This window comes from Periplaneta americana, chromosome 15, assembly GCF_040183065.1.
Source record: "Periplaneta americana isolate PAMFEO1 chromosome 15, P.americana_PAMFEO1_priV1, whole genome shotgun sequence".
NCBI classification, from domain to species: Eukaryota; Metazoa; Arthropoda; class Insecta; order Blattodea; family Blattidae; genus Periplaneta; species Periplaneta americana.
Genome location: NC_091131.1, coordinates 155,744,339 through 155,768,144, shown reverse-complemented (window position 1 = coordinate 155,768,144; position 23,806 = coordinate 155,744,339). Strand labels below are relative to the sequence as shown.

General features: G+C 34.3%; 1 protein-coding gene across 2 annotated transcripts in view; it reads left to right on the top strand.

Moving 5' to 3' along the window:
* Bka (FCF1 rRNA-processing protein Bka) overlaps positions 1-22,250 on the top strand; it is a 67,109-nt gene extending 44,859 nt beyond the window's left edge. For both annotated transcript variants that reach the window (XM_069848412.1, XM_069848411.1), the window contains exons 5-7: positions 3,265-3,425; positions 15,088-15,182; positions 22,140-22,250. In XM_069848412.1, the coding sequence (XP_069704513.1) occupies positions 3,265-3,425; positions 15,088-15,182; positions 22,140-22,188 (305 nt within the window). In that variant the 3' untranslated portion in view covers positions 22,189-22,250. The remainder of the gene's footprint in view (positions 1-3,264; positions 3,426-15,087; positions 15,183-22,139) is intronic.
* Positions 22,251-23,806: the final 1,556 nt, after the last annotated feature.

Sequence of the window (23,806 nt, the reverse complement as noted above, 5' to 3'; positions counted from 1 at the left end):
TTTAGTGGTTTTGGGAATTTTAGCATCTTGTGATGTTTCCCTGTCAACATTTTCTTTGCAATGGAGTTATTAAATTTGTGAGTTGGTAGAGCGTTGGTACGTTTAACCAAAGGTCCTGGGTTCTATGCCAGGTCCCGGAACAATTTTTCCCTTGAAGTTATTCAAATCTGCTTTACAGGGAGCTTTACCTGAAAAACTGGAGTTGCATAAAAATTTAGATTGTTGTATTTCAGCAGATATTTCATCACGACACACCTCCAAAATACAGTAAAGAAGTTCGTTGTGAATTGTCTTGGATGTTCCTTAGTTTTGAGTTCAAAAATAGTTTTTGAGAGACTCATCTAACTTTCCAGCAAATTCCAATAATTCTCAGAGCACACCAGAATTCGATGACTGTAAGGTTTCATCATGGCCACATAATGGAGGTTCAAATTTCCCCGCAAAACTTATAGTCTTTAATTTTGTCTCACTTCCTTATTATGTTTGTTTGCTGTCTGTAAGCGTTACTTAGCAGATTTGTGATGATTACTTTCCCTAACACAGCCAAATCAATGACATACTTAATATGTTTTACAGAATCTTCGTGCTTTTTAACTTTCTCGCTAAATATTTTAAATCCTTTTGTCCAAATCATATTACCTCTGAACAATAAAATACAGAAAGGAAAATAGCACATTTTTTAAGAACAGCCATAGAACTGTTTATGTTTATAATAAATAGAAGAACAACGAAGAGCTAAACACAATCAAATACATAGCACAAGAAAACAGATACAACCCTAACATAATAGACAACATAATACATAAGACAAAACATAATCACAAAAAAGATAAGAATACAACACAAACACAAGAACGCAAAAAATACATCACACTAACATACGAAAACAAAAACACACAAAATTGCAACCTCATTCAAGAAATTAAATTACAACATCGCATACAGAACAAATAACACTCTACAAAAACATCTCAACACATAAACAACACAAACAAACAAATACAGCCACACAAGGTGTATACAAACTCAAATTTAATACCTGCAACAACTTCTACATAGGACAGACAGGGAGATCGTTTCAAACACGTTACAAAGAACACATCACAGCCATAACAAAATTACAAAACACCTCCACATATGCAGAACACATCACAAATGCTAACCACACCGACAGAGACATCAATACAGACATGGAAATACTACACATCCAACCAAAAAGCCATAAACTAAACATACTAGAACAATATGAAATATACAGACACACGAAACACATCCCAATGAAATTCTCAACACACAACTCAATTTCAGAACACACACACTCTTTGACTCTACACTATACCACACGAACACACCCTCACAGGAAACAAAACAAGAGGCGCCAAGACCAACAACGACCAGTTCTGAGGATGACCCATAAATAGGTCGAAACATGTAAACAAGGTACATTAGAATTTAACAGAAGAAAGTCTTATCATACATATTCCGAAGTGATACATTGTTAAAAGTTGTGTAATCAAGATGTAAAATAGAAGAATTTAATTTCCTAGAGTAAGTCTGATTTCTGCTTGATGATGCCTGTGAAATAACTCCGTCAGGTTTGTCATGACCTAAACTCTTTATGTCACTCTTCTCTGCGAACGACAGTGATGAAAAACTGATATTTTGCAGATATTTAACACTGTTCTTATCCATATTGGTCTTAAAACTGAAACAGTTTAAATAAGATCACTGCACAGTCTTAAAAACACAATAATATGACATCACATTCGCCGAAAAATAATGTTTTTGGCAGAATAAGAACACAACAATCACGAAAGAATGTGAAATTGCTACCTGCTTCACCGTATGGTCTGCATTCACTACACTTCGAAGCTGTTGGTATTCACAATACCAGTACCCCCACCCCACGACTGTTAAACAGCAGTCAGCCTACAAACACATTATGTGGTCACAGCTTGTGTCGCTACGTATAGCTTGACAAAAGTATCTACTGGCATTTTGCTGAAGATGAAGACAATATAAATAAATAATATATTCAAGTACAGGGCATATCCAAAGAAAGTAGTTTGATTAATTAAAAATGTGTCTCAGTGAAACGTACAGCAGAGTCCGTATAGGCCAGTTTCTATCTGATGCTTTAGCAATTCACTGTGGGCTAAAGCAAGGAGATGCACTATCACCTTTACTTTTTAACTTCGCTCTAGAATATGCTATTAGGAAAGTTCAGGATAACAGACAGGGTTTGGAATTTAACAGGTTACATCAGTCTCTTGTATATGCAGATGACGTGAATATGTTAGGAGAAAATCCACAAACGATTAGGGAAAACACGGAAACTTTACTTGAAGCAAGTAAAGCGATAGGTTTGGAAGTAAATCCCGAAAAGACAAAGTATATGTTTATGTCTCGTGACCAGAATATTGTACGAAATGGAAATATAAAAATTGGAGATTTATCCTTCGAAGAGGTTGAAAAATTCAAATGCCTGGGAGCAACAGTAACAAATATAAATGAGACTCGGGAGGAAATTAAACGCAGAATATATATGGGAAATGCTTGTTATTATTCGGTTGAGAAGCTTTTGTCATCTAGTCTGCTGTCAAAAACTCTGAAAGTTAGAATTTATAAAACAGTAATATTACCGGTTGTTCTGCATGGTTGTGAAACTTGGACTCTTACTTTGAGAGAGGGTGTTTGAGGATAAGGTTCTTAGGAAAATATTTGGGGCTAAGAGGGATGAAGTTACAGGAGAATGGAGAAAGTTACACAATGCAGAACTTCACGCATTGTATTCTTCACTTGACAGAATTAGGAACATTAAATCCAGACGTTTGAGATGAGCAGGGCATGTAGCACGTATGGGCGAATCCATAAATGCATATAGGGTGATAGTTGGGAGACCGGAGGGAAAAAGATCTTTGGGGAGGCCGAGACGTAGATGGGAGGATAATGTTAAAATGGATTTGAGGGAGATGGGATATGATGATAGAGAGTGGATTAATCTTGCACAGGATAGGGACTAATGGCGGGCTTATGTGGGGGCGGCAATGAACCTTCGGGTTCCTTAAAAGCCATTTGTAAGTAAGTAAGGCATATCTTTCAGGAGTGGCTTACTATTAGGTAGGGCTGCAGCCCAGCAGTCCTTATGGACGCACTGCCACTGATATATACATAAAGAACAACATTAGTGAAAGGCCACATCCTTGACTTACTTTTGTATGAATTTCTGTCTATGGAATTATATTTAAGGCTTTTAATTTTCAGGTATTCCTTATATTACCGACTGTGTCATTGGAGAGTTGGAGAAGCTGGGTCAGAAATACCGAGTAGCCCTGAAGATTATCAAAGATCCTCGATTTGAACGAATCACATGTTTACACAAGGGAACATATGCTGATGACTGCCTAGTGCAGCGCATAACACAGGTAATTGTTAAATACAAGTGACTTGTTACTGGCAGCTGCAGTGTCCAGACCAGAATTGTTTCTCCCTGTTCACTCAAAATTGGTTTTGATGTGTAACATCAATATTTGGCCTGCACTGCTAAATAGAAAAACGAAAGGATTTTGTGGAACGAAAATTCGACTTTGGTTGACATAATGCTTACGTCATATTAGATAAACTCCACGAGTCCATTTCTGTACACAAGGAGAGTCTGCTATATAATATATGAAACCATATATACAGAGAGAACCAAAGTAATGTCATTAATTTCAGAGGGTTATTTTTTTAGATAATTCAAACAAAAAAGTTTTAATACAATTTTGCTCGTTTTTGCTTCCTTTTCGAGATAAAAATTGTTAATATGAAGTATTTTATAGCATTTTTTGGGAAAGCCATTAATTGAATTGCCAGTATGTTCAGTCAATTTAAAAGAACAGTGTGTTGTAATAATAAATGATTGAAAGAATTTTAGTTTTGTCCTTTAAATGTGCAGAAATTTGTTACGAACATATGTAACTTTTCGTTCTGCGAAGGAATTTTACAATTTTACAGTATTATTTTACTTTTTCGTAATTATCATATATGTTTGATGAGCAGAAAGAGAGATCTAGAGTACTTGTAGATCCTGAACTTCCACATTGATATGTTGTTGTTTTGTTGTCATTAAGTAAAATTGTCATTATTCAGTAACCATTTGTAGATTATGTTTCCATATTGATTTGAAGGTCCATTATTCCATATGTGATGTTTACTGTTAAAGTCACCAACTATAATAAACTTGCGATCATATGGGATCAATTGTCACTCAGTTGTATCTACACCGATTTCACATTTCTGATAATCCTACTTGTCTGTAGTGTAATAATCATGATGAAGATCTGGAACACATTCTTCTATACTGTCCATCCATAAACCACAAAAGAAGTAAATTAAAATCATCAGTACCAGTTGCAGAAGACACAGCCCTGCAGTATATATTGACTACACCCCACCTCTGGCTACTATAGTGGAACACAGACTTCTGAAGTGTTCAAGGTCGTACATAGTTTTGGTCGCTTACCCACCCTCCTCACGAACTTTTCCCTTTGCAAGTTACACTGCAAAAAATAATCTCGTCAGTCTCCTTGTGTTCATCTCGTCCATTCATTCTTGATCATCTCAGTTCCTTTTAGGCCTATAGGTCGTTTATAATTTACTAGTGAGCGTCTCGTCAATTGTGAAAGAAGGCTTATGAAATAGTATCGTAGTAACACGAGATAATCAGGAGAAAGTAACTGATAAGACGATCAGGAGTGATTAAATGATTGGGGCGGAAGTGACAAGAGATGATAAAAAAAAGATTTAAGACAATGGGAAAGAAAATAAAATCCGGAACTATTAGGGTAGAATGACTGACGAGATGGCGTGAAATAACAGATTGCTGAGAATGTTTAATAGGAACATAGCTGAAAGGACAATCAGAACTGAATTAATTAGATCAGAAAAAAAATACTGAAGAAACAACTGTAAGTGAAATGAAGGGAAGAAAAAAAAAGATTGACGAGATTAATAATAGGCCTAGTAAACTGATTGAGGAAAATTAGATGATGGACGAGACTATGAAACGGAAAATGAATCATGAGATGGTTAGGAGAACGGAAAGGTGGGCATGGATCATTTTGTAAGGACTCAATCGCATCAATACAAACATTTCTTAAAATGTTTAAACTAACACCAAAAGCTGTTGCCATAACTCTGAGTTTTATTGGAAGAAATAGCTGATGACTCACTACTAGAAACATATTAAAAATATTTGTAAACATAAAAAATGATCTATTTAGTCTGGCTACGCATATTTAGACTGAAGCATACTCGAACCATAATAGTATTTATTAAACACAAGTTATACAACTTCAGACTTCTTTTTATTTGTTCTGGACACCTGGCTTAGGATCTCGCAGAGTGACTGTGATTATGGAACATTGGTGGAATGACAATGATGAGGGGAAATGGGAGAACTCCGATAAAAAACCCTCACGCCCACTTTGTTCACCATCCAGATGGGGATCGAACTCGGGTCGCCACGGTGCAAGGCAGAGAGACTGATCACTCGGCCACAGGTTATTGAATGCTTGAAAAAGTGTCTACATATATAAAATAGAATAACACAGCTTAAGTTTAGACAACTCTCAGCTGTACACATAACACAGAAGAGCACAGCACAAGCTTAGACAGGATACTGAATTTCGGTTTTGTCTTTGCAGTGTAGAAAGTTCAGGTTTTTACAGTAGAACCGGTCCCCAGCCCATTAGGGTGGCAGGAGGGTGAGTAAGTTTGCAGTAAGAAGAAGGGAAAGTGTGTGACCTTGGCAACCATAAATGCTTGTGGACGACTATAGCAACAGGCATCTATAATGAACACCGATCAAAATACTCCTCATTTCTCGTGAAAAACAACAACAAGGAACGATTATGATTTTAAAATCAAATGTAGGAAACAGAAAACGGATGTAGGTAAATTCTCATTTTAAATAGAACTATAAATGATTGGAATGACCTACCTGCAGCGGTCTTTGAGGGCTGTCCTTCCTTAAGGAGATTCAAAAATAATTTAAAAAGTTGTGTATAAAGTGCAAATTAAAATTAAGGTGACATTTAACATTTAATTTTTTAAGGTGACATGTATTTATTTAGCCTGACGAGTTACTTCCTTGGTTTGAATTGTAAATTATTTAAAAATGGCGTGTAAGAGGGTCTTAGGCTAGAAATGTTTAGTTTAAATGTAGTTCTGCTTATAAGTACAGTATGCATAAGGGTGTAATTATTTGACTTATTTGAACTGTTGTATCAATGAAGCGAGGTGAGTCAGTGAAGTTATGGTTTTACAGTGCAGTAAATAGTTCCGATCAGTCATAATTTATAGCGTCGATGAAATGTGTTCTATAGTGTCAGTGAAATGTGTTACGGAGTGTCAGTGAAATGTGTGCTAAAGTGTCAGTGAAATGCGTCATAGTGCCACTACAGTGAGTGAGATGAGAATAAAGTGAAAGACTATTGAAACTTATGTAGGGCCTATACATAATTATGTAGGTTGTAATGTAAAATTAGGTATATTATTTATGTTTCATTATTATTGTGTGAAATTATATTGTGTATTCTTATTGTATTGTGTATAAAATTGTAGGCCTATTGTGTATTGTATAATTGTATTGTGTATTGCTTATCATTTCTTTATTGTGTATTGTTTATATTGTGTATACCACTGCCACCGGGTGCATGCCCACTTGCAGTGTAAATAAATACATACATACAACTGAATAGACTACAGTGGACTATAGTGGACTTTATGTTGTCAGCAAACAGCTGGATACATTAAGAAGATTGATTGATTTACTTTTTCGTAATAGTTATTTCTCTCTCTAAAATTAGGTATAGTAAAATTCCTCATAACCAGCACCAATAATCGGCAATACCAAAATAATGACACTTTTGGCTGGGCCAGAACAAAAAAGAAAAGTTTAAATCTGCCACATTGCCACAGTCTGGACCGTCAGTTTTGCCACAGTAGGAAGTTTACACGAACTTTAATTTTCAGTGAATATTCAAACCTAAAATTAGTGTATTATTTGTGTTGTGTGATGTGTTTTAATAAAGAAAGGCCACACAGTTTTTATGTTTATTTATGTTTGGGCCATCAGTGTTGCCACATTAGTAAGTTCGCACGAACTTTCGTTTTCAGTGAATATTCGAACCTAAAATTAATGCATTATTTATATTGTGTGATGTGTTTTAATAAAGAAAAGTCACATAGTTTATGTTTGTTTATTTATTTATGTTTGGACTGTCAGTGTTGCTACATTAGAAGCCCGCACGAATTTCTATTTTCAATGAATATTCGAACCTAGGATTAGTGTATTATTTGTGTTGTGTGATGTGTTTTAATAAGGTAAATACACACAGTTGTTATGTTTATTCAGTTATGAACAAGAAATAAGCTTCACAAGGGTGCAGTTAGATTATTTGGCACCATGAAACACGAACTTTGTTTTTAGTATATCCCAGTATTTATTCAATTATCTGGCAAATTTTCGTATTTGGAACTAGCCTGGCCTGTTTGGTGCCGGTTAAGAAGGATTTGCTGTATATTTATACTAATCTAAAAAAGTATTTGGAGCTCTGTATTTGTAGAAGTTTCATTTCTCAAAACAAAATCAATGGTTCAATGAACTTGTAAACATTTATATGCTGAAGTACTCTTTGTCCTTTTGCAGCTCACAAATTGTGAGAAGTTTTCTAAATTTCAATTTTATATAGTTGCTCTACTTACTCTTTGTACGCAAAATTCTGCTGCCAGATCTAACACAGATCTTTTCTTTTTCTTCGCCTTTAGTGATAGTCTTATTTTATGTATAGTACAGAACCCTTTCAATACCTTATGTATAGGATTGAGCAGTTGGTTCTAGCGAATTTCAGCATGCTGTTATAAAGTGAGTATAAGATTTAGAAATATCAAAATAACACAGAATATGTCTTGAACAATGCAATCGATTGGCATGTTATTATTTTTCTTTTTAAATGGCACATTTCAAGTGATTCCCTCGGTATCATATGACTTGTTGCAATCTTACCTGTAAATTGTTCATGACACTTTACAATAAATCTGGGACTCATACCTGTTTGCTGTTATTCACACTGGATACATCGTGGTCTGATTTGAAACACCCCTTCTTTGAGGTATCCCCACAGAAAAAATCTGCAGCTGTAAGATCTGGGGATCGAGCCGGCCAGTTGATATCACCGGAAGTTAAGCATCCAGGGAAAAGATTTCTCAACAACCGCATTGTGTGTCTGGCAGTATGGACCAAACCAAATGCCATATCTGTTTAGTGCGTCTCTGAATATTGTCTCTAAAATATTCTGATACCTTGCACTATTCACTGTAATAACTCATTTTCATCTTGAAAAAAGTAGGGACCAATGATGATTCTAGCAGGAACACCACACCATATTATATATTATCAGTTCATGCAGTGCCTAGACAGTGTTTAATTGTTGCTGCTGTCATTTCATTTTACAGTTCTGCCAAACTCGTCAGAAGGAATGTATCATGAACAATTTCCAAGCAGAATTGTAGCAAACCGTAACATACTGAAGGTATCACTTGAAATGTGTAATTTTCAAATTATAACAATATGCCAATAAATTGCATTGCTCAAGTCATATCCTATGTTATTTTGATATTTCTAAACCTTATAGTCACTTCACAACAGTATGCTGGAATTTGTCAGAACCAACTGCTATACAGTCGATTTTGTCAAACTTGTCTGAAGTAGAAAGTAATTACTATCTGAAAGAGTGGAATATTTAGAAAACTACAAACTACCCTTTTCCCCTCCCCTGTGTTATCAACAGAGCACTCCAGTCCGTTGGAATTCTGTCTTCTCTGGTAGTACGTGTATTTATTCTCGGCATTCTGTGTTTGTGTATATTCAAGGTTGTTTCAGAAAGTGCTATATGCATTAAGGTATATGTACACTTTTACATACAAAATATTTTGTTTTGCATAATTTTGCTCTGTAAAATTTTTATACAATTGAGAATGGTACCAGAAAGAGAATGAAGTGAACAAATCCCTTAAAATTATGTCTAAATTGTTTTTAAAAATTATTTTGTTCATAATTTTGACATACAACTTGAAACATGATAGCTCATGCAGTTTTTAAGATAGAGCCACATTTTTTTCACTGTTTTATAGCTAAAATTATTCTTTAGTGCCTGACATAGAGCTGTTTTTTATTTGCATTTACATTAATTAAATATTACCATATATGTAACTTATACTAATATTTTATGTTGCATATATCATGTAAAAAATCCATAGATAATTATTAACTACATTAATGCTATTTTACTCATTGTCAGGCACTAGAGGACATTTCAAGCTTCAAAATGACACCGATATCTTGGTATCACCATATTGGACTGAGATATCATGTTTAAAAGAATTAAACATTCTAAAATTACTATTTACAGGAAATGAACCACAAACTTTCAGAGCCTAGAAGACTGCATCATCATATGTCACCCCTTAAGCAGCTTCATGTCGGTCCTGTTTCAGCTTCTTTCTGCCTCTCAAATACCTCCTCTTTGTTTTAACTTCAGGTGTTGAATGTTTTTTGGCATTTTTGTCCCTATTTTCCATTGATGCAACAAATCCTGCAATGGTGTTTGTCCCAGGGTTTATGCCCATCCTCCTTAGAAGTTTAATTTCTCTTTTTGGACTCTTATTAAAATGACGTACGTCACTGACACACAAATTTACAGTTTTATGACTAACAGTAAAAGATTATAAATTACTTCATTATGTAAAAAAACGTGTTTTCAATCTAATGATCATGGCCTGATATCTATGCATCTATTTTGGGACTAGAAAGAAGTTTATTTTACAAGCAATGCTGGACGAGGGGATTGACAGCTACGAGGATCACTCCAAAAGTAATCCACAATATTTATTTAAAAATTACATTTTTATCCTACAGCTTTGCTATTTTCATAGAATGTAGATACATCCTTCAGGAACAATACGTCACTTTTCCACATAATCCCCGCACCTTTCAACTGCCTTATGCCACCTTGGAATGAGGACCTGTATACCTGCATGATAAAAGTCTGAACCAACACGTCTGAGCTACTCTCTGGCGCCACTCACGGGAATGACTTAAATTAAATTTGAATACAAGGGGAAAGGATGTATCTATGACCTCCATAAATTGCAAAGGTTTAGAATAAAAAATAAATTTAAAAAAATGTTGTGCATTACTTTTGGAGTGATCTTTGTAGAAGTGACCATGGCTGATGACGCAGAATTTTGGAAAATGGGGCTTATCTGAAAAACCATAAGGCATAAATCGAAAATTCTTATATCAAATTAAAGGGGAGAAAATACTCTATTAAAATAGTTATATTTTGAAAATTCTAATTTTTCATCATTTTTTGCATTTTGTGGGTGTACATATACCTTAATACTATGGACTGTACTAAAGAGGGTAAATGAGAATAAATGTAACTAATTTTAATCACGATTGCGTTATTATTTTAACAGTTACAGTTACATTAAAAAAATCATGTATTAACAATTTATGTGCCAATTCTAACGTTATGTCGAAGGGTGTGTCCCGATATTTCTTTTTACACCAATATAAATATAAATGTTTTGACTCTAGAAAAATAAAAATTGTAACTGCAGATTTACATGAACATACTTGTATCAGGCCAGTGAAATTCTTATTGTCATAAATATAAATTTTCTAGACCCAGGTATTATGTATAATATAAATTTATTTGTTTTTAAAAGCACCAGAAGTAAAAATTATGACCAGAAAATAAGTACAGTAAAACCTCGTTAATTCAGATGCTGATAAGCCAGACTTCGCTTAATCCAAGCAGGAAAAAAAAAAAAAAAAAAGACGAGTTTTGTAAAATTTAAGAACCTTGTTTTAAGACTTACTTTTATACATTAGATCTATGGAATTACAATATTACACCTACAGTATTAAAAATAAAGAAAATCTATCAAGTTTGCATTAAAGTAATTAAGCCTTACTACAAATAAATATTATCGATTACACAAACAAAGATTTAAAGCATGTATTGCTTTACATTTTATTGTACTGTATAGTGTATGCCCTTTAAATACACCATAATAAACGTGTTTTGTTGCTATAAATGGAGTTTTAATGGTTAATCCAGACTTACGTTAAACTGGTCAACTTATCCCTCCCAATTAGTAGCCTATTAACGCGGTTTTACTGTATTTGACATCAAACGACAATGCAAAGATATAAAAATAAAGAATAATTGGAATTCGTCGAAAATTTTCTGTTGAGCTGTGGAGATTACTCAGAAGCAAAGAAATCAAACATAAATTTTCTTATGTAAAATTTGAGATCATACGTAGATGGGCAGTAGCACATAAAAAAGAAGAAATGTATATTTTAAAAATTCATAATTGGCTTCATAGTAAGTTTGAGCTACCAAAAACAACAATGCGATCAAGCTGCCCAACAAAGACGTCACAGGAGTTGAGTGAAGGAAGTAAAATATGAAAACAGGGAAGCTACACAGTACTGCTAATTCAGACGAATTAATTTTTGCAATCAACACAATTGCTGAAGGAAACACTGCAAATGCTTCTTTCAACTGAATATACATTTATGACCCATGGAAATGACGCAGATGCCTTTTTGGATGAAGAAGACATGTCATCAGATCAAGATGGATACCACCCTCTTCCGAATAAATTTTGTGTAACCATACATTATCTTTTATCACACCACAGATAGCACTGAGTATAATAATTTTCATTCTCTCTTATGGCAAATAATGTATTGGAGAAAACATCTATATATATAATTTGAACTGGTAATGGAAATTACGGGAAAACGGCTGAACGGATTTTAATAAATGACCCCTCATTTTGAAGTTTGGAACCCAAAGATTTTCAGAAAAATAGTAGTTTTCAGTGAAATGTCAATTTTCCTACATCATTTTCCTATTTTCCAAAATCCATCTGTCATCAGTTTTGAGAACTAATGGCTTTTGAGAATAAAACAAAACACACACACTGCAATAAACAATAGGTCATTACACGAAGGCCATGACCTGCAAGATTGCTGACATATTAAGAGTTCAAATTCAATTGGTTATTAAAAACTTCAAGACTTGCTAATATAATTTACAGGTCTGATTTTGCGGTTGTAATTTTCTGAGTACAGCTGTGTATTGGATATTAAAATCTACAAAACTAGAGGTGGTTTGATAACATTATTACCATTAGAAATTAAATATTATTATAGTTAATGCCATGATGTGACTATTTTTCATTAATTATACTTATTAATGCTATATTGATGATATGAAAGTGAAATGTTTGGGGTTATGTAAGTAGATGTAGAGAATATCTTAAATTAGAGCTTCATGTCTGTAATTTACTGAGTGGCGGCTATATGCTAGATATATATTATGGGTATGTTACTGAAAACCACGAAACTTTTGTTATTAAAATTCAAATATTTTTATAGTTATTAATCAAGTTGGGTTGGATTTTTCATATATTTAATGGTGGTGCGGTGTAGATATTCATATGCTTGATTCTCTTCAGTACTTGCTGGAAAGAGCGCAAAAATTACAGACCTAAGGAAAGACCAAACGGTATTACTTACTGATAAATTAAAGAGGCCTACAAGATTTTGTAGTCTCCCAATCATTTCAGCAAGATCTCTTATTCACGAAACATGCAGCAGCTATACCAAAATGCTATGTCTATTGTTTGAAAGCATAGCAAACCTGATATTTCTTAACTTTCACCTGCAATCCACAATATCTGAAATAGCTACTGCTTTACTCCCATATGAAAAACCCACTGATTGTCCTGACTTTGTTACTTGCGTTTTCGCGTTGGAACTCAAAAACTGAAGATGGATAGATTCAAAAAAAAGTATTTGAAAAAATATTCGGAGGGAGTATGTTTCATTACGGAAGCAAAATAGGCCTAACTTTCAGAATGTCTGGTATTCTTCATTGAAAATAAATGTGAAAAATTTTTATTTGAACGTCTAATGAACTTAGTTTGCAGCATTTGCTGCACAAGCCACTAGTATGAAATATAAATGCAGCCTTATTAAATATTATATACAAAAGAGCTGAGTATGTGAATATTTTATTTAGCTTCTTTCAATAAGAAAGATATTGTCTTATTGTCAAGACTTATGAGTGAATGAAAACGATTATTATACTAGGGAATAAGAGTGAAATAATATTAGTATACTGAAGACCTATGATGAAGCTTATAAAACATGAAATATTGATTTAAAAAGGAAGAAAACACATTTTAATTTTTATAGAATACCTTAAATCAGTAAATAAGTACTTTCTGAATCAATTGAATAACATAAATAATTAATTGGTACACCACTGTGGAGTAACGGTTAGCATGTCTGACCATGACACAAGCAGATTCGGCTTCAAATTCTGGGTGAGGTCAAGACTTGAATTTGATTTCACTGTGGGCACACAAATTTGGGTTAAGGTTAAAGCCAGATAAAATGCAAGCAATCATAATGGGACATAATCGTCTACGAAGCACTCTTGATAGTAGTACTATACCACATATAATATTGAATGGGATTATTGTTAAATACAGTGAAACAATTAAAAATCTTGGCATTTTTATGGATGGTGATCTAAATTGGAACACTCAAGTAACACACATCTGCAAAAAAATATTTTCTCAACTTCACTCCTTGTTTCATATGAAAGAATTTCTACTACTTAGTCTAAAAAAGAATCTTATTCAGACGCTTGTAATGCCCCATTTTGATTATTGCGATTCCTTGCTAACTAATGTAACTTCACTCTTAGCTGAGAGACTACAATGTATTCATAATGTGTGCATACGATTCATCTGCAATACTCGTAAATTTGACCATATAACACCTTCACTCCAGTTACTTTCATGGGTGCGTCTGAAGGAACGAAGAACAATACATTCACTGTCTCTTCCATTTAGAATCATGCATACTTCTACTCCGAATTATCTGTTATTGCACTTTCAATTTCTTACAACTCTTCAAAACCAGCATCAAGCACTTCTTTCTATCCCTCATCATAGAAAGTCTTTATACTCATCTTCCTATATTGTAGAAATACCTTGCCTCTGGAATTTGTTACCTAATGACGTCAGGGACTGCCGGATTTTATCACAATTCAAAATTAAATTGGAAAATTTTGTCTTAGTTAATGTTTTTTTAGGTATTGCTAGAAGTATTGATTTGTGTTTTTTTTTCTTTTTCTTTTTTAATCTAGATTAAAATTGCAAGTTTCTTGTTTATGTTAGTTAATTAGTTAGGATACAATTAATTATGATACTTAATCACGCATTTAAAGTTTGTGTGACTGGAACCTGTGTATATTTTTGTGTGGCTTTACTTTGTTTATAGTGTTTTTTTCTCTCTCTCTCTCCTTATTTCTTGTGTAGCTTTACTTTGTATATAGTGTATTTTTTTTCTGTTTATTTCTATTATTGTATTTGTACTCCTTGGGTTGTGGAAGAGAAGGCCTGATGCCCCAACAGTAAAAAAAAAAAAAAAAAAGTTACCTGGTTGAGGTTTTTCCTGGGTTTTTCCTCAACTCAATAAGAGCAAATGCTGGGTAACTTTCGGCATTGGACCCTGGACTCATTTTGCTGACATCACCTTCATCTCATTCAGATGCTACATAACCATAGCAGTTGGAAAATCATCGTAAAATAACCAATTTAAAAAAAAAAACAAAACAAATAATTTTGGCAGCTAAGTCTGGCAAATACCCCACTGTGTGCCAGATCAGTTGCTAGTGTCATCATAAGGATTGTTAAATTCCACAACATAACACAACAGCCTCTTTGGAGAGAGATATTTGAACTATAGAAGGCAGAAATTGTCTGACATTCAGAATTTCTTGATTATTTCATTTTTAGGAAAATGTAAATATTTGAAGTGTGTCAGATGTATTGTTACTTAAGCATCCTTAATGGTAGATAAATTCCTTCTACTGTGCATTTTAATACTCACCAAACCCAACCATTGAGAAAGTATGAAATCTGATACGAGATTTTTTTTCTTTGCAGCACAAGTGCTATATTGTAGCAACATGTGACAGAGATCTGAAGCGAAGGATACGCAAGATTCCAGGTGTTCCTATCATGTACATTTCTCAACACAGGTATGCCATATTTTGTAATGGATACATGGATACTTTCTGACATATTTTCGGAAAAATTATCATTCAGTTAAAATTGAGACTTGTTTTATCCATACTTACATCAAATTTGATGACACTCAATTTAAGCAAAAGTAACTACCAAATATTTTCATTCAGTAAAAAAGAAAGAGAATTCAATATCCAATACAATGGCCAACACCTTCCTAGGACTTATGAATCCAAATATCTTGGAGTTATTTTCGATAGTAAGTTAACATGGAGCAACCATTTGAGATACATTTCTGAAAAAGCTCGTAAAAGATTCTCCCTTCTAAAAAGACTAGCAGGAAAGAAATGGGGATGCTCTAGGAATACTTTGAACACTACATACAAAATGTTTATACAGCCAGTGCTGACATACTGCGGAGAAATTTTAATTACTTCACCTTTCATAAACGAAATAGAATATGTTCAAAACCAAGCTCTCAGACTCATCACTGGTGGAATCAAAACAACTCCAATAGATTCTATGAGATTCCTCACTAATATTAACAGCATCAAAATGACAATAGAAGAAAAAGCACTGATTCAATATGAAAAACTTATCAGATTACCAGGAAACAATTGGCATTCGTACAGTCCTCTCTGTAGATTGAAAACTCAAAAAAAGTTTCATATCCATTGTTCAAGAATTAAAACAGAAAATCAATATCCCGAATTTAAAAGAAAGCCTACAAATTAAACCAAACCCTTTAACTCTGTTAAATATAGAATATAATCTAAATTTAACAGAAGAAATACTAAAATCAGAAGTAAACACTGAAATACTAATATTAGGGACCCTCCACAAAACTGCCTTCATTTATACACCGACGGATCCTTGATCTCCAGAGAACAAGGTGCCGGTGCAGGTGTTACGTGCTGTCTCTTCTCACTTTATAGATCTCTTGGGTATGGAACAACAAGTTTTGATGGTGAAATCATTGCAGTAAGTGAAAGTCTCAGGAATCTTCTATGCCACATCAATAAATTTTAAAATGCAGTTATATTGTCAGACTCCAAAGCAGCTATTCTGTCAATCGTCTCTAAACACACACCTTCATCTCAAACAGCAGAAATAACTAAAATGCTCTCTCAATTAATATCACTCAATAAACTAATTGTATTCCAATGGATACCATCCCATTGTGGAATCCTGGGAAACGAGAATGCGGATACTTTAGCAAAGAAGGGCAGCACTGCTACTTACAGACCTGTTACTAAATCTACATATTACTCTGTTACAAGATTTATTAAATCTACATACTTAGACTTCAACAAACAAAATTTGATAACACAATCTCAAGGGAAAAAATGGAACTCTCTGCATCAAAATCCACAGTTAATTCCCGATTTACCACGAAAATCGTCTGTAGCTGCATTTAGATTGGCAACAGGCCATGATTGTTTGGCCAAACACCTGCATAGAATTGGAATATATCAGTCCCCTAACTGCCCATTGTGCAACTCAAACCAAGAAATGGATTCGGAACACCTCAAAATCTGTGCTTCAGTGGCTGACCATGATAATATCTTTGAAAAATATTGGAGTGCAAGAGGTCAAATGACTTTATTGTCAAACGCCTGCTATTAGAAAACAACAACAAGTAGAACAACTTAATACACTCAATAAAGTGACTCTTCTCTTAGCATAGCAAGTTACTGCTAGATGTTAATTAAAAAATGACACAAAACAAACTGAAGAGAAAAAACAGTTTGAATTTGAACAACAATGGACAAGTATTAGACAACTATAAGATAATAAATTGATTTTAATTATTTACGCAATGAGTGTGTCATTGTTAAAATATAGGATGTATCTGTAAATTATTACTTCAGAAATTAATAACAAACCTAATTTGAAAAATCAAGTGATAAAAATCATGATTCAATATCTTGCATCACTTTCAATTCCAAAGATGTGTCACTTTGTCATATTATAAGGAAAAAGTTTATATTTTAAATATACCGATATTCAAAAATGCTTTGCACTGCCTGCCTGGTGTAAGGCATGCACGTCTACCTGCAGCTCTTAATGTCGAAATACAGTGTGTCCACAGAAACCCTCCGTGATTACAGACGGATATAATTTTGTACCGGTGTACATTATGAACTTTACACTCACGCCATAAGAAAGAACAACTCAAAGAATTCCTGTTTCGAATATAGTGGTATGTCTAATTGTAATGGAAAACAATAGATGGCAGCATAAGCGAATAGAAGCTGTTAATATTTGTTTTGTTTCGTTTGGGTTTGCCAGACTTTTTTTTTTTTGCATTGTATTTCAACTAATTTCTGAATTCTGCACCTATTTACTGATTTAACCCCTTTCCGCATACTGGGCCAGATATGGCACATACTGGTTTTATTATTCATGTAACTTATAATACAGTGAAACCTGTTCAAATCGGAACCTGAATAATTCGGAATCCTGTCTATTTCGGAAAAATTTATTGGTCCCGGTGAAATTCATAAGTATTATTTTGTAATTTTTCCTGAATAAAACGGAAACTGTCCAACGCGGAAACGGAAACTGCCTGCTACTGTTCAAAACGGAAATAATATTTTGGATACACTAAATTTTGTAACTATATTTTGAAACAGGGTGTAATTTCAAGGAATATACGAAAAATGTAGTTCACCAAGATAAAAACAAGTTTTCTTTGCAAAATTTTAGAGGGTGCGAGGGTGTGTTGGCCTGTCAGTCATACATTTTATTACTCTGTTGACTAGGCAGACGAGTCCCTTCAAAGATTTTCAATGCTCCACATCCGCAAACTGTCGTACCTAAACAGAACGCAAGTATAGTGATTTCCTGGTAAAAAAAAATTGCGTAAAATGTGGCATTAACATTAAGTGATGAAATAAACGTTATCGAGTTAAAGGAAAATTAAAAACTAAGTTTATGTGAAATAACGTTGAGGTTCAGTTGTGAAAAACTCAGTGTGACACTTTAAAGATGAAGATCATGAGTGAGTGGCTTGTGGCCAATATTGGTGACATAAAAGAAACCGGAAAACAACAATGTGGAAATAAATGAATTGTTGTGGGAGTGGGTTCTTCATGACCTTTCAAAGAACATGCCAATTTCTGGATCTATTTAGCAAAGCCAGCCATTGAACTGGGAAAGAAATTAGATAAACCAGAATTCAAGCCTTCTAATTGATGGCTCCTAGTCCAATTAGTTAATAATGTGCAGTGATATACAAAAAAGTATTATAGTATAGTGTTAGATATTAAATTCAATGATATTAGTAAACTTTAGTAATGTTTAATGAGTAATGAGTGAGTTACAATAACATTTGTATAGAAAATGAGATTTTAATCAAGATGATTCACCAACGGAATAAGCTACAGAAAGATGATTTAATATGAGTAGTGTTAAACGGAATATTTTGTACTCCTTGCAGTTTGCAACGTGCCATTTTGTTTTTCATGTATACGAATGATAAAATATTCCATTTTAATGTAACACCTGAATAATACGGAAACCTGTCCCCAACGGAAAAAAAAATTAGGACCATGTCACTTCTGTCTTGAACAGGTTTCACTGTATAAGCATATACAATAGTGCTCAAAAGTATTTTGTAGAAAGCATATGCCACAAGTACATAAAGATAAATGGAATAGAAAAAAATGGCAGTGGATAATTGAAAAGTATGTATTTCTGATCCATTTAGTACGAAAATACATTTAGCTTAAACAGAGTTATTTTGCATAAAAAATAATTGAAACTTCTTCTGGCTCAAAAGTAATATGTAAGTCCAAGTATGTTATAATAAAACAAAAATATTCTGGACTCTGAGAAAAAAAAATCAGTATTTCATTGCATACCCTCGAGCTTTGATCACAGCAGCACATCTGTCTAGCATTGGATCCACAACATTTTGCAGTCACTCGAGTGGAAGTTGTTACCTTTCTTCCAATAAGGTAGCCAAGAACTGATCCTTATTTGAGTAACTTCTACGACGAACATGTCGATCCAATTTATCCCAGAGATGTTCAATAGGATTAAGATCCGGATTCTGGCTTGGCCAATCCGAAAGTTTGATTTTTTTATCTGCAAAGAACTTTTTAAATAGCTGAAAGTGTGTTTTGGACCATTGTCCTCCTGAAAAATCCAATTACGTGGCATATTCTTCGTTCTATGTGGAATCATATTCTACTCTAAAATGTCATTATACATGAAACAATCCATATTCCCTTCTATTTGGACTAGAGGACCAACTCCACTTCTAGAAAAACATTCCCACACCATGATGCTACCACCACCGTGCTTAATGGTCGGTACCTGGTATTTTTTGTTGTCTCTTTGGTGTTTTGGTCGACTTACATATTGCACACGGTCAGAAGATAGTTAATTAAATTTACTCTCATCACTCCATAATACCTTATACCAGTCTGTAGTGTTCCATGTTTGATACATTTTAGCAAACTCTAACCTGGTCTTGGATTTATGAGTGGTTTTCGTGATAGTCGTCTACCATTTAAATCATCAGCTACTAGGCGACGTTTCACAGTAGAGACATGTAGGTTCAGTCCATGGTGCTGCTCTAGATCATTCCTAATTTGTCGAGTCGCTTTTCATAGATCAGCAACCGACTGCTTACAAATCACTCTGTCCTCCCTCACTGTTGTTTTTCGAGGACGACCAGACCGTGGCTTATTTTCTACTGACCCTTCTTGTTTTTGCTGTCAACTCCACACACTTATGAGTTGTGATATACCAAAATCTTTAGCAATGTTAGACTGCGATCTTCCCTTCTTCAAAGCGTTTAAAACAGCTTATCTGACATTCACAGAATATTCCTTTTGTTTTTGCATGCTTGCAATGGTCTGTACAAATCAGTGGCATATACTGGTTAAAGGGTTTGGGCTACCGCTGACCCTATTATTACACAAAATATATCTAACAATTACTTTAATTTTAATTACTATGGTAAAACTAATAATACAAAATTATTACATTATGTGATATTATAAACTTTTTCTTTTGTAATTTCCTTGGGCTACCGCCGGTAGCCCCAGTAGCCCGCAAAATACGCCCCTGGTACAAATAAACAAGCATTGTCTAAATACCAAAACACCATGCCACCAAATCAAACCACAAAATACTTATGAGCTAATGAAATATACATTTATATTGTTATTCTATGAACTTGTCTGTTTCCTAGATACGTAACCACAGCAACGTGACGCTACTCATAGAATGACACAGCTGTGTGCTTTGCATTGTTGTAATTGCATGCAAACAATACTGACAACATAAAACCTTAATTACAAAATACCTTTGAGCGCTACTGTATTTCCAACTGCATACTGGGACAGATGTGGCACACTGTCAAGAAAAACTGGTTTTGACCATAATTGAGGAAGAGAGAACTAATTAAGTTATTTGAATATTAAACCAGTGTGTGCAAAACTGTCCTATGCAGTATGGGGTTAATGGCAAACATGCAGGAACATTGATGTATTGTGCAATACTTAAGACAGAGAGCAATGTGACAGTGCAGTGTGCCTTTAGACGGCAGTTTCATCGCCAGGTACCCAGTGACAAGACATATTGAAGTGATTTAGACACTTTCTGGACAAGGAATTCATATGTAATTAGATGAAAGGTCATTCAGGAAAATGACCTGTCAATGTGGAAATTGTGGAATGTGTGAGGGAATTAGGTGCCTGACTGTGAAACTGCCATCTAAAGGCATGCTTTCTGCTTAGCGTATTACACAACACACCAACTGCATTCTTGTGGGTTCGCCATTATGTCACTAAATAATTGCAGAATTCAGAAATGAGTTTAAATAAATATTTACACTATTTCTACACTGCAACAGTGCAAAAATAACAAAAGAATGGCAAACCCAATTGAACAAAACCAATATTAAGTAGGTTACTTCTACTCACTTATGCTGCCATATTGTTTTTGCTGGCAATTGAACACACTGCAATAATCAAAACAGAAATTCTTTGAGTTACTCTTTCTTATAACACTAATATAATAGTACATTATGCAACGAGCCTGTAATGGTAGTAATTAAGACGCGAATATGTTTATGAAACGAGCACAAGCGAGTTTCATAATTTTCATACGAGCGTCTTAATTACGATTATAGTCAAGTTTCATACGACTTTTTATGCTCGACCATATTTCTAACTTGAAATTATTCATAAGTATTCATATTATTCTTATCTGACTGAGGAGCAGAACTGACCTTGTGCAATACCTCGTAAATTGTGAGATGTGCACAGACGTGAGAGTATTGATTTTTTCCGAGAAACAAATGTCGACCTTAATATAATCTAGAGAGTCTAGTCTTTCGATTGCATATCCGAGAATAATCGATACTTGCGCTTTCATATTGCTACAATGGTATTTTCTGATCGGTGGAACACCTGAACTTTAATGAATAGGTGTACTTTGATGAGGTTCATTAAAGGGCTGCTACCAGGTGTATAATTACTACATTTCGGCATGGTCGAGCATAAAATTAATAATGTACATTGTTACGAAATTATACCTGTTTGTATTCATGGAGGGTTTCTGTAAGTAAATATTCGTGAAAGATCAGTGATTTTGTACAACACTAGAATAGAAACAGTTAGTAAGTACATGAGTTAGGGACGATTTCTAAAGAGTAACTTTATGGTAATTCGTAAAAAATTGTCACATGAATGTAGAGCTCCATTGTTTCGTGACCTAGGCACTAGAATGGTTTGATGTGTTGGCACTATGCTGTATCCACTTATTACTCCTGGGAAGGACTCAGTACTTAATTAGGCAGAGGCTGAGAGGGCCCTGGGGCCATTCTGGATGTCAATGTTTAGTCTATATTAATAAGCAAAGAAAGCAGAGAAGAAAAGATGTTTATTGAAATTACTTACTGTGAAGAGAAACTTAAAAGGTATGCCTTAATCTTTTTTTCAATTTATTTTCAGATACACAATAGAACGGATGCCAGATGCATATGGAGCGCCCAAGACGTGAAACATGTTCTTTCATTGTTAATACTGTATTTATAAATAAAGAATTCACAACATTTTGTAAATATTTTCTCGCATGTTATTTTTAATTAGTTCATTGCTATGATTTCAGAGTTTTTTGAAAAGCAATTTACAAAAAGAATTGAAGTAATTAAATTAAATTTAGTTTCTTATTCAATTGATGTTACAAAAATATTATTTTTACAGTTGTTGAGTCAGTGCACTACTAAGATTTATTTAAAATCATCCGTCCTCAAGTGAGGTTGACCACTGGGATCCGGAATTAACAAACATAAAAGATAAAGGGAAATGAAACGAGCAAAATAATGATTCGATTTGTACAGTAAAACAAAAATTTATGTGTTAACCAGAATATAGTACGAAATGGAACTATAAAAATTGGAGATTTGTCCTTCGAAGAGGTGGAAAAATTCAAATACCTTGGAGCAACGGTAACAAATATAAATGACACTCGGGAGGAAATTAAACGCAGAATAAATATGGGAAATGCCTTTTATTATTCGGTTGAGAAGTTTTTGTCATCTAGTCTTCTGTCAAAAAATCTGAAAGTTAGAATTTATAAAACAGTTATATTACCGGTTGTTCTGTATGGTTGTGAAACTTGGACTCTCACTTTGAGAGAGGAACAGAGATTCAGGGTGTTTGACAATAAGGTTCTTAGGAAAATATTTGGGGCTAAGAGGGATGAAGTTACAGGAGAATGGAGAAAGTTACACAACACAGAACTGCACGCATTGTATACTTCACCTGACATAATTAGGAACATAAAATCCAGACGTTTGAGATGGGCAGGGCATGTAGCACGTATGGGCGAATCCAGAAATGCATATAGAGTGTTAGTTGGGAGGCGGAGGGAAAAAGACCTTTGGGGAGGCCGAGACATAGATGGGAAGATCATATTAAAATGGATTTGAGAGAGGTAGGATATGATGGTAGAGACTGGATTAATCTTGCTCAGGATAGGGACCAATGGCAGGCTTATGTGAGGGCGGCAATGAACCTCCGGGTTCCTTAAAAGCCAGTAAGTAAGTAAGTAACATATAAATGATAGTGTGGAATTTGAAGAGAGGCCTTCAGAATTTCCATCACAATCTTCTGAACTTCATAAAAGGGAATTTGAAAGGATTTGAGGATATTACATGTAAATTTTGATAAAAAACCTCTCTCTCCGAATAGTAAGCCTGTAATATCCCAGTTGTAAAGCGAAATGCCATATTTTTCACTGAGGTATGGAAGATAAGGTACATATTTAGCTCACTTGTCATCATTTATCTGCAGTGCCTGATTCATGTCTCGCTCAAAGCAAATCATAGTGTCTATAGGCATCCAACAAACAAAATTCAATGCACAGAAACCAGTGGGCGTGACTGTCTTGCGCAGATGATGTATTCTCCCTTTCCCAGCATGCTCCCTGTCTCCAATCATACCACCGACACTATGCACATGTGCACATATTATCTTCTTGTGCTGAACTGAACACGTGTTATTGCTACAGAGTCAAGGAGTCACATAATGTTTTACACTAAATATTAATTTAATTTAATTTAAATATTTAAAATTTAAATATGAGGGCAGTTCCAGTGAAGATAGATACCAATTGT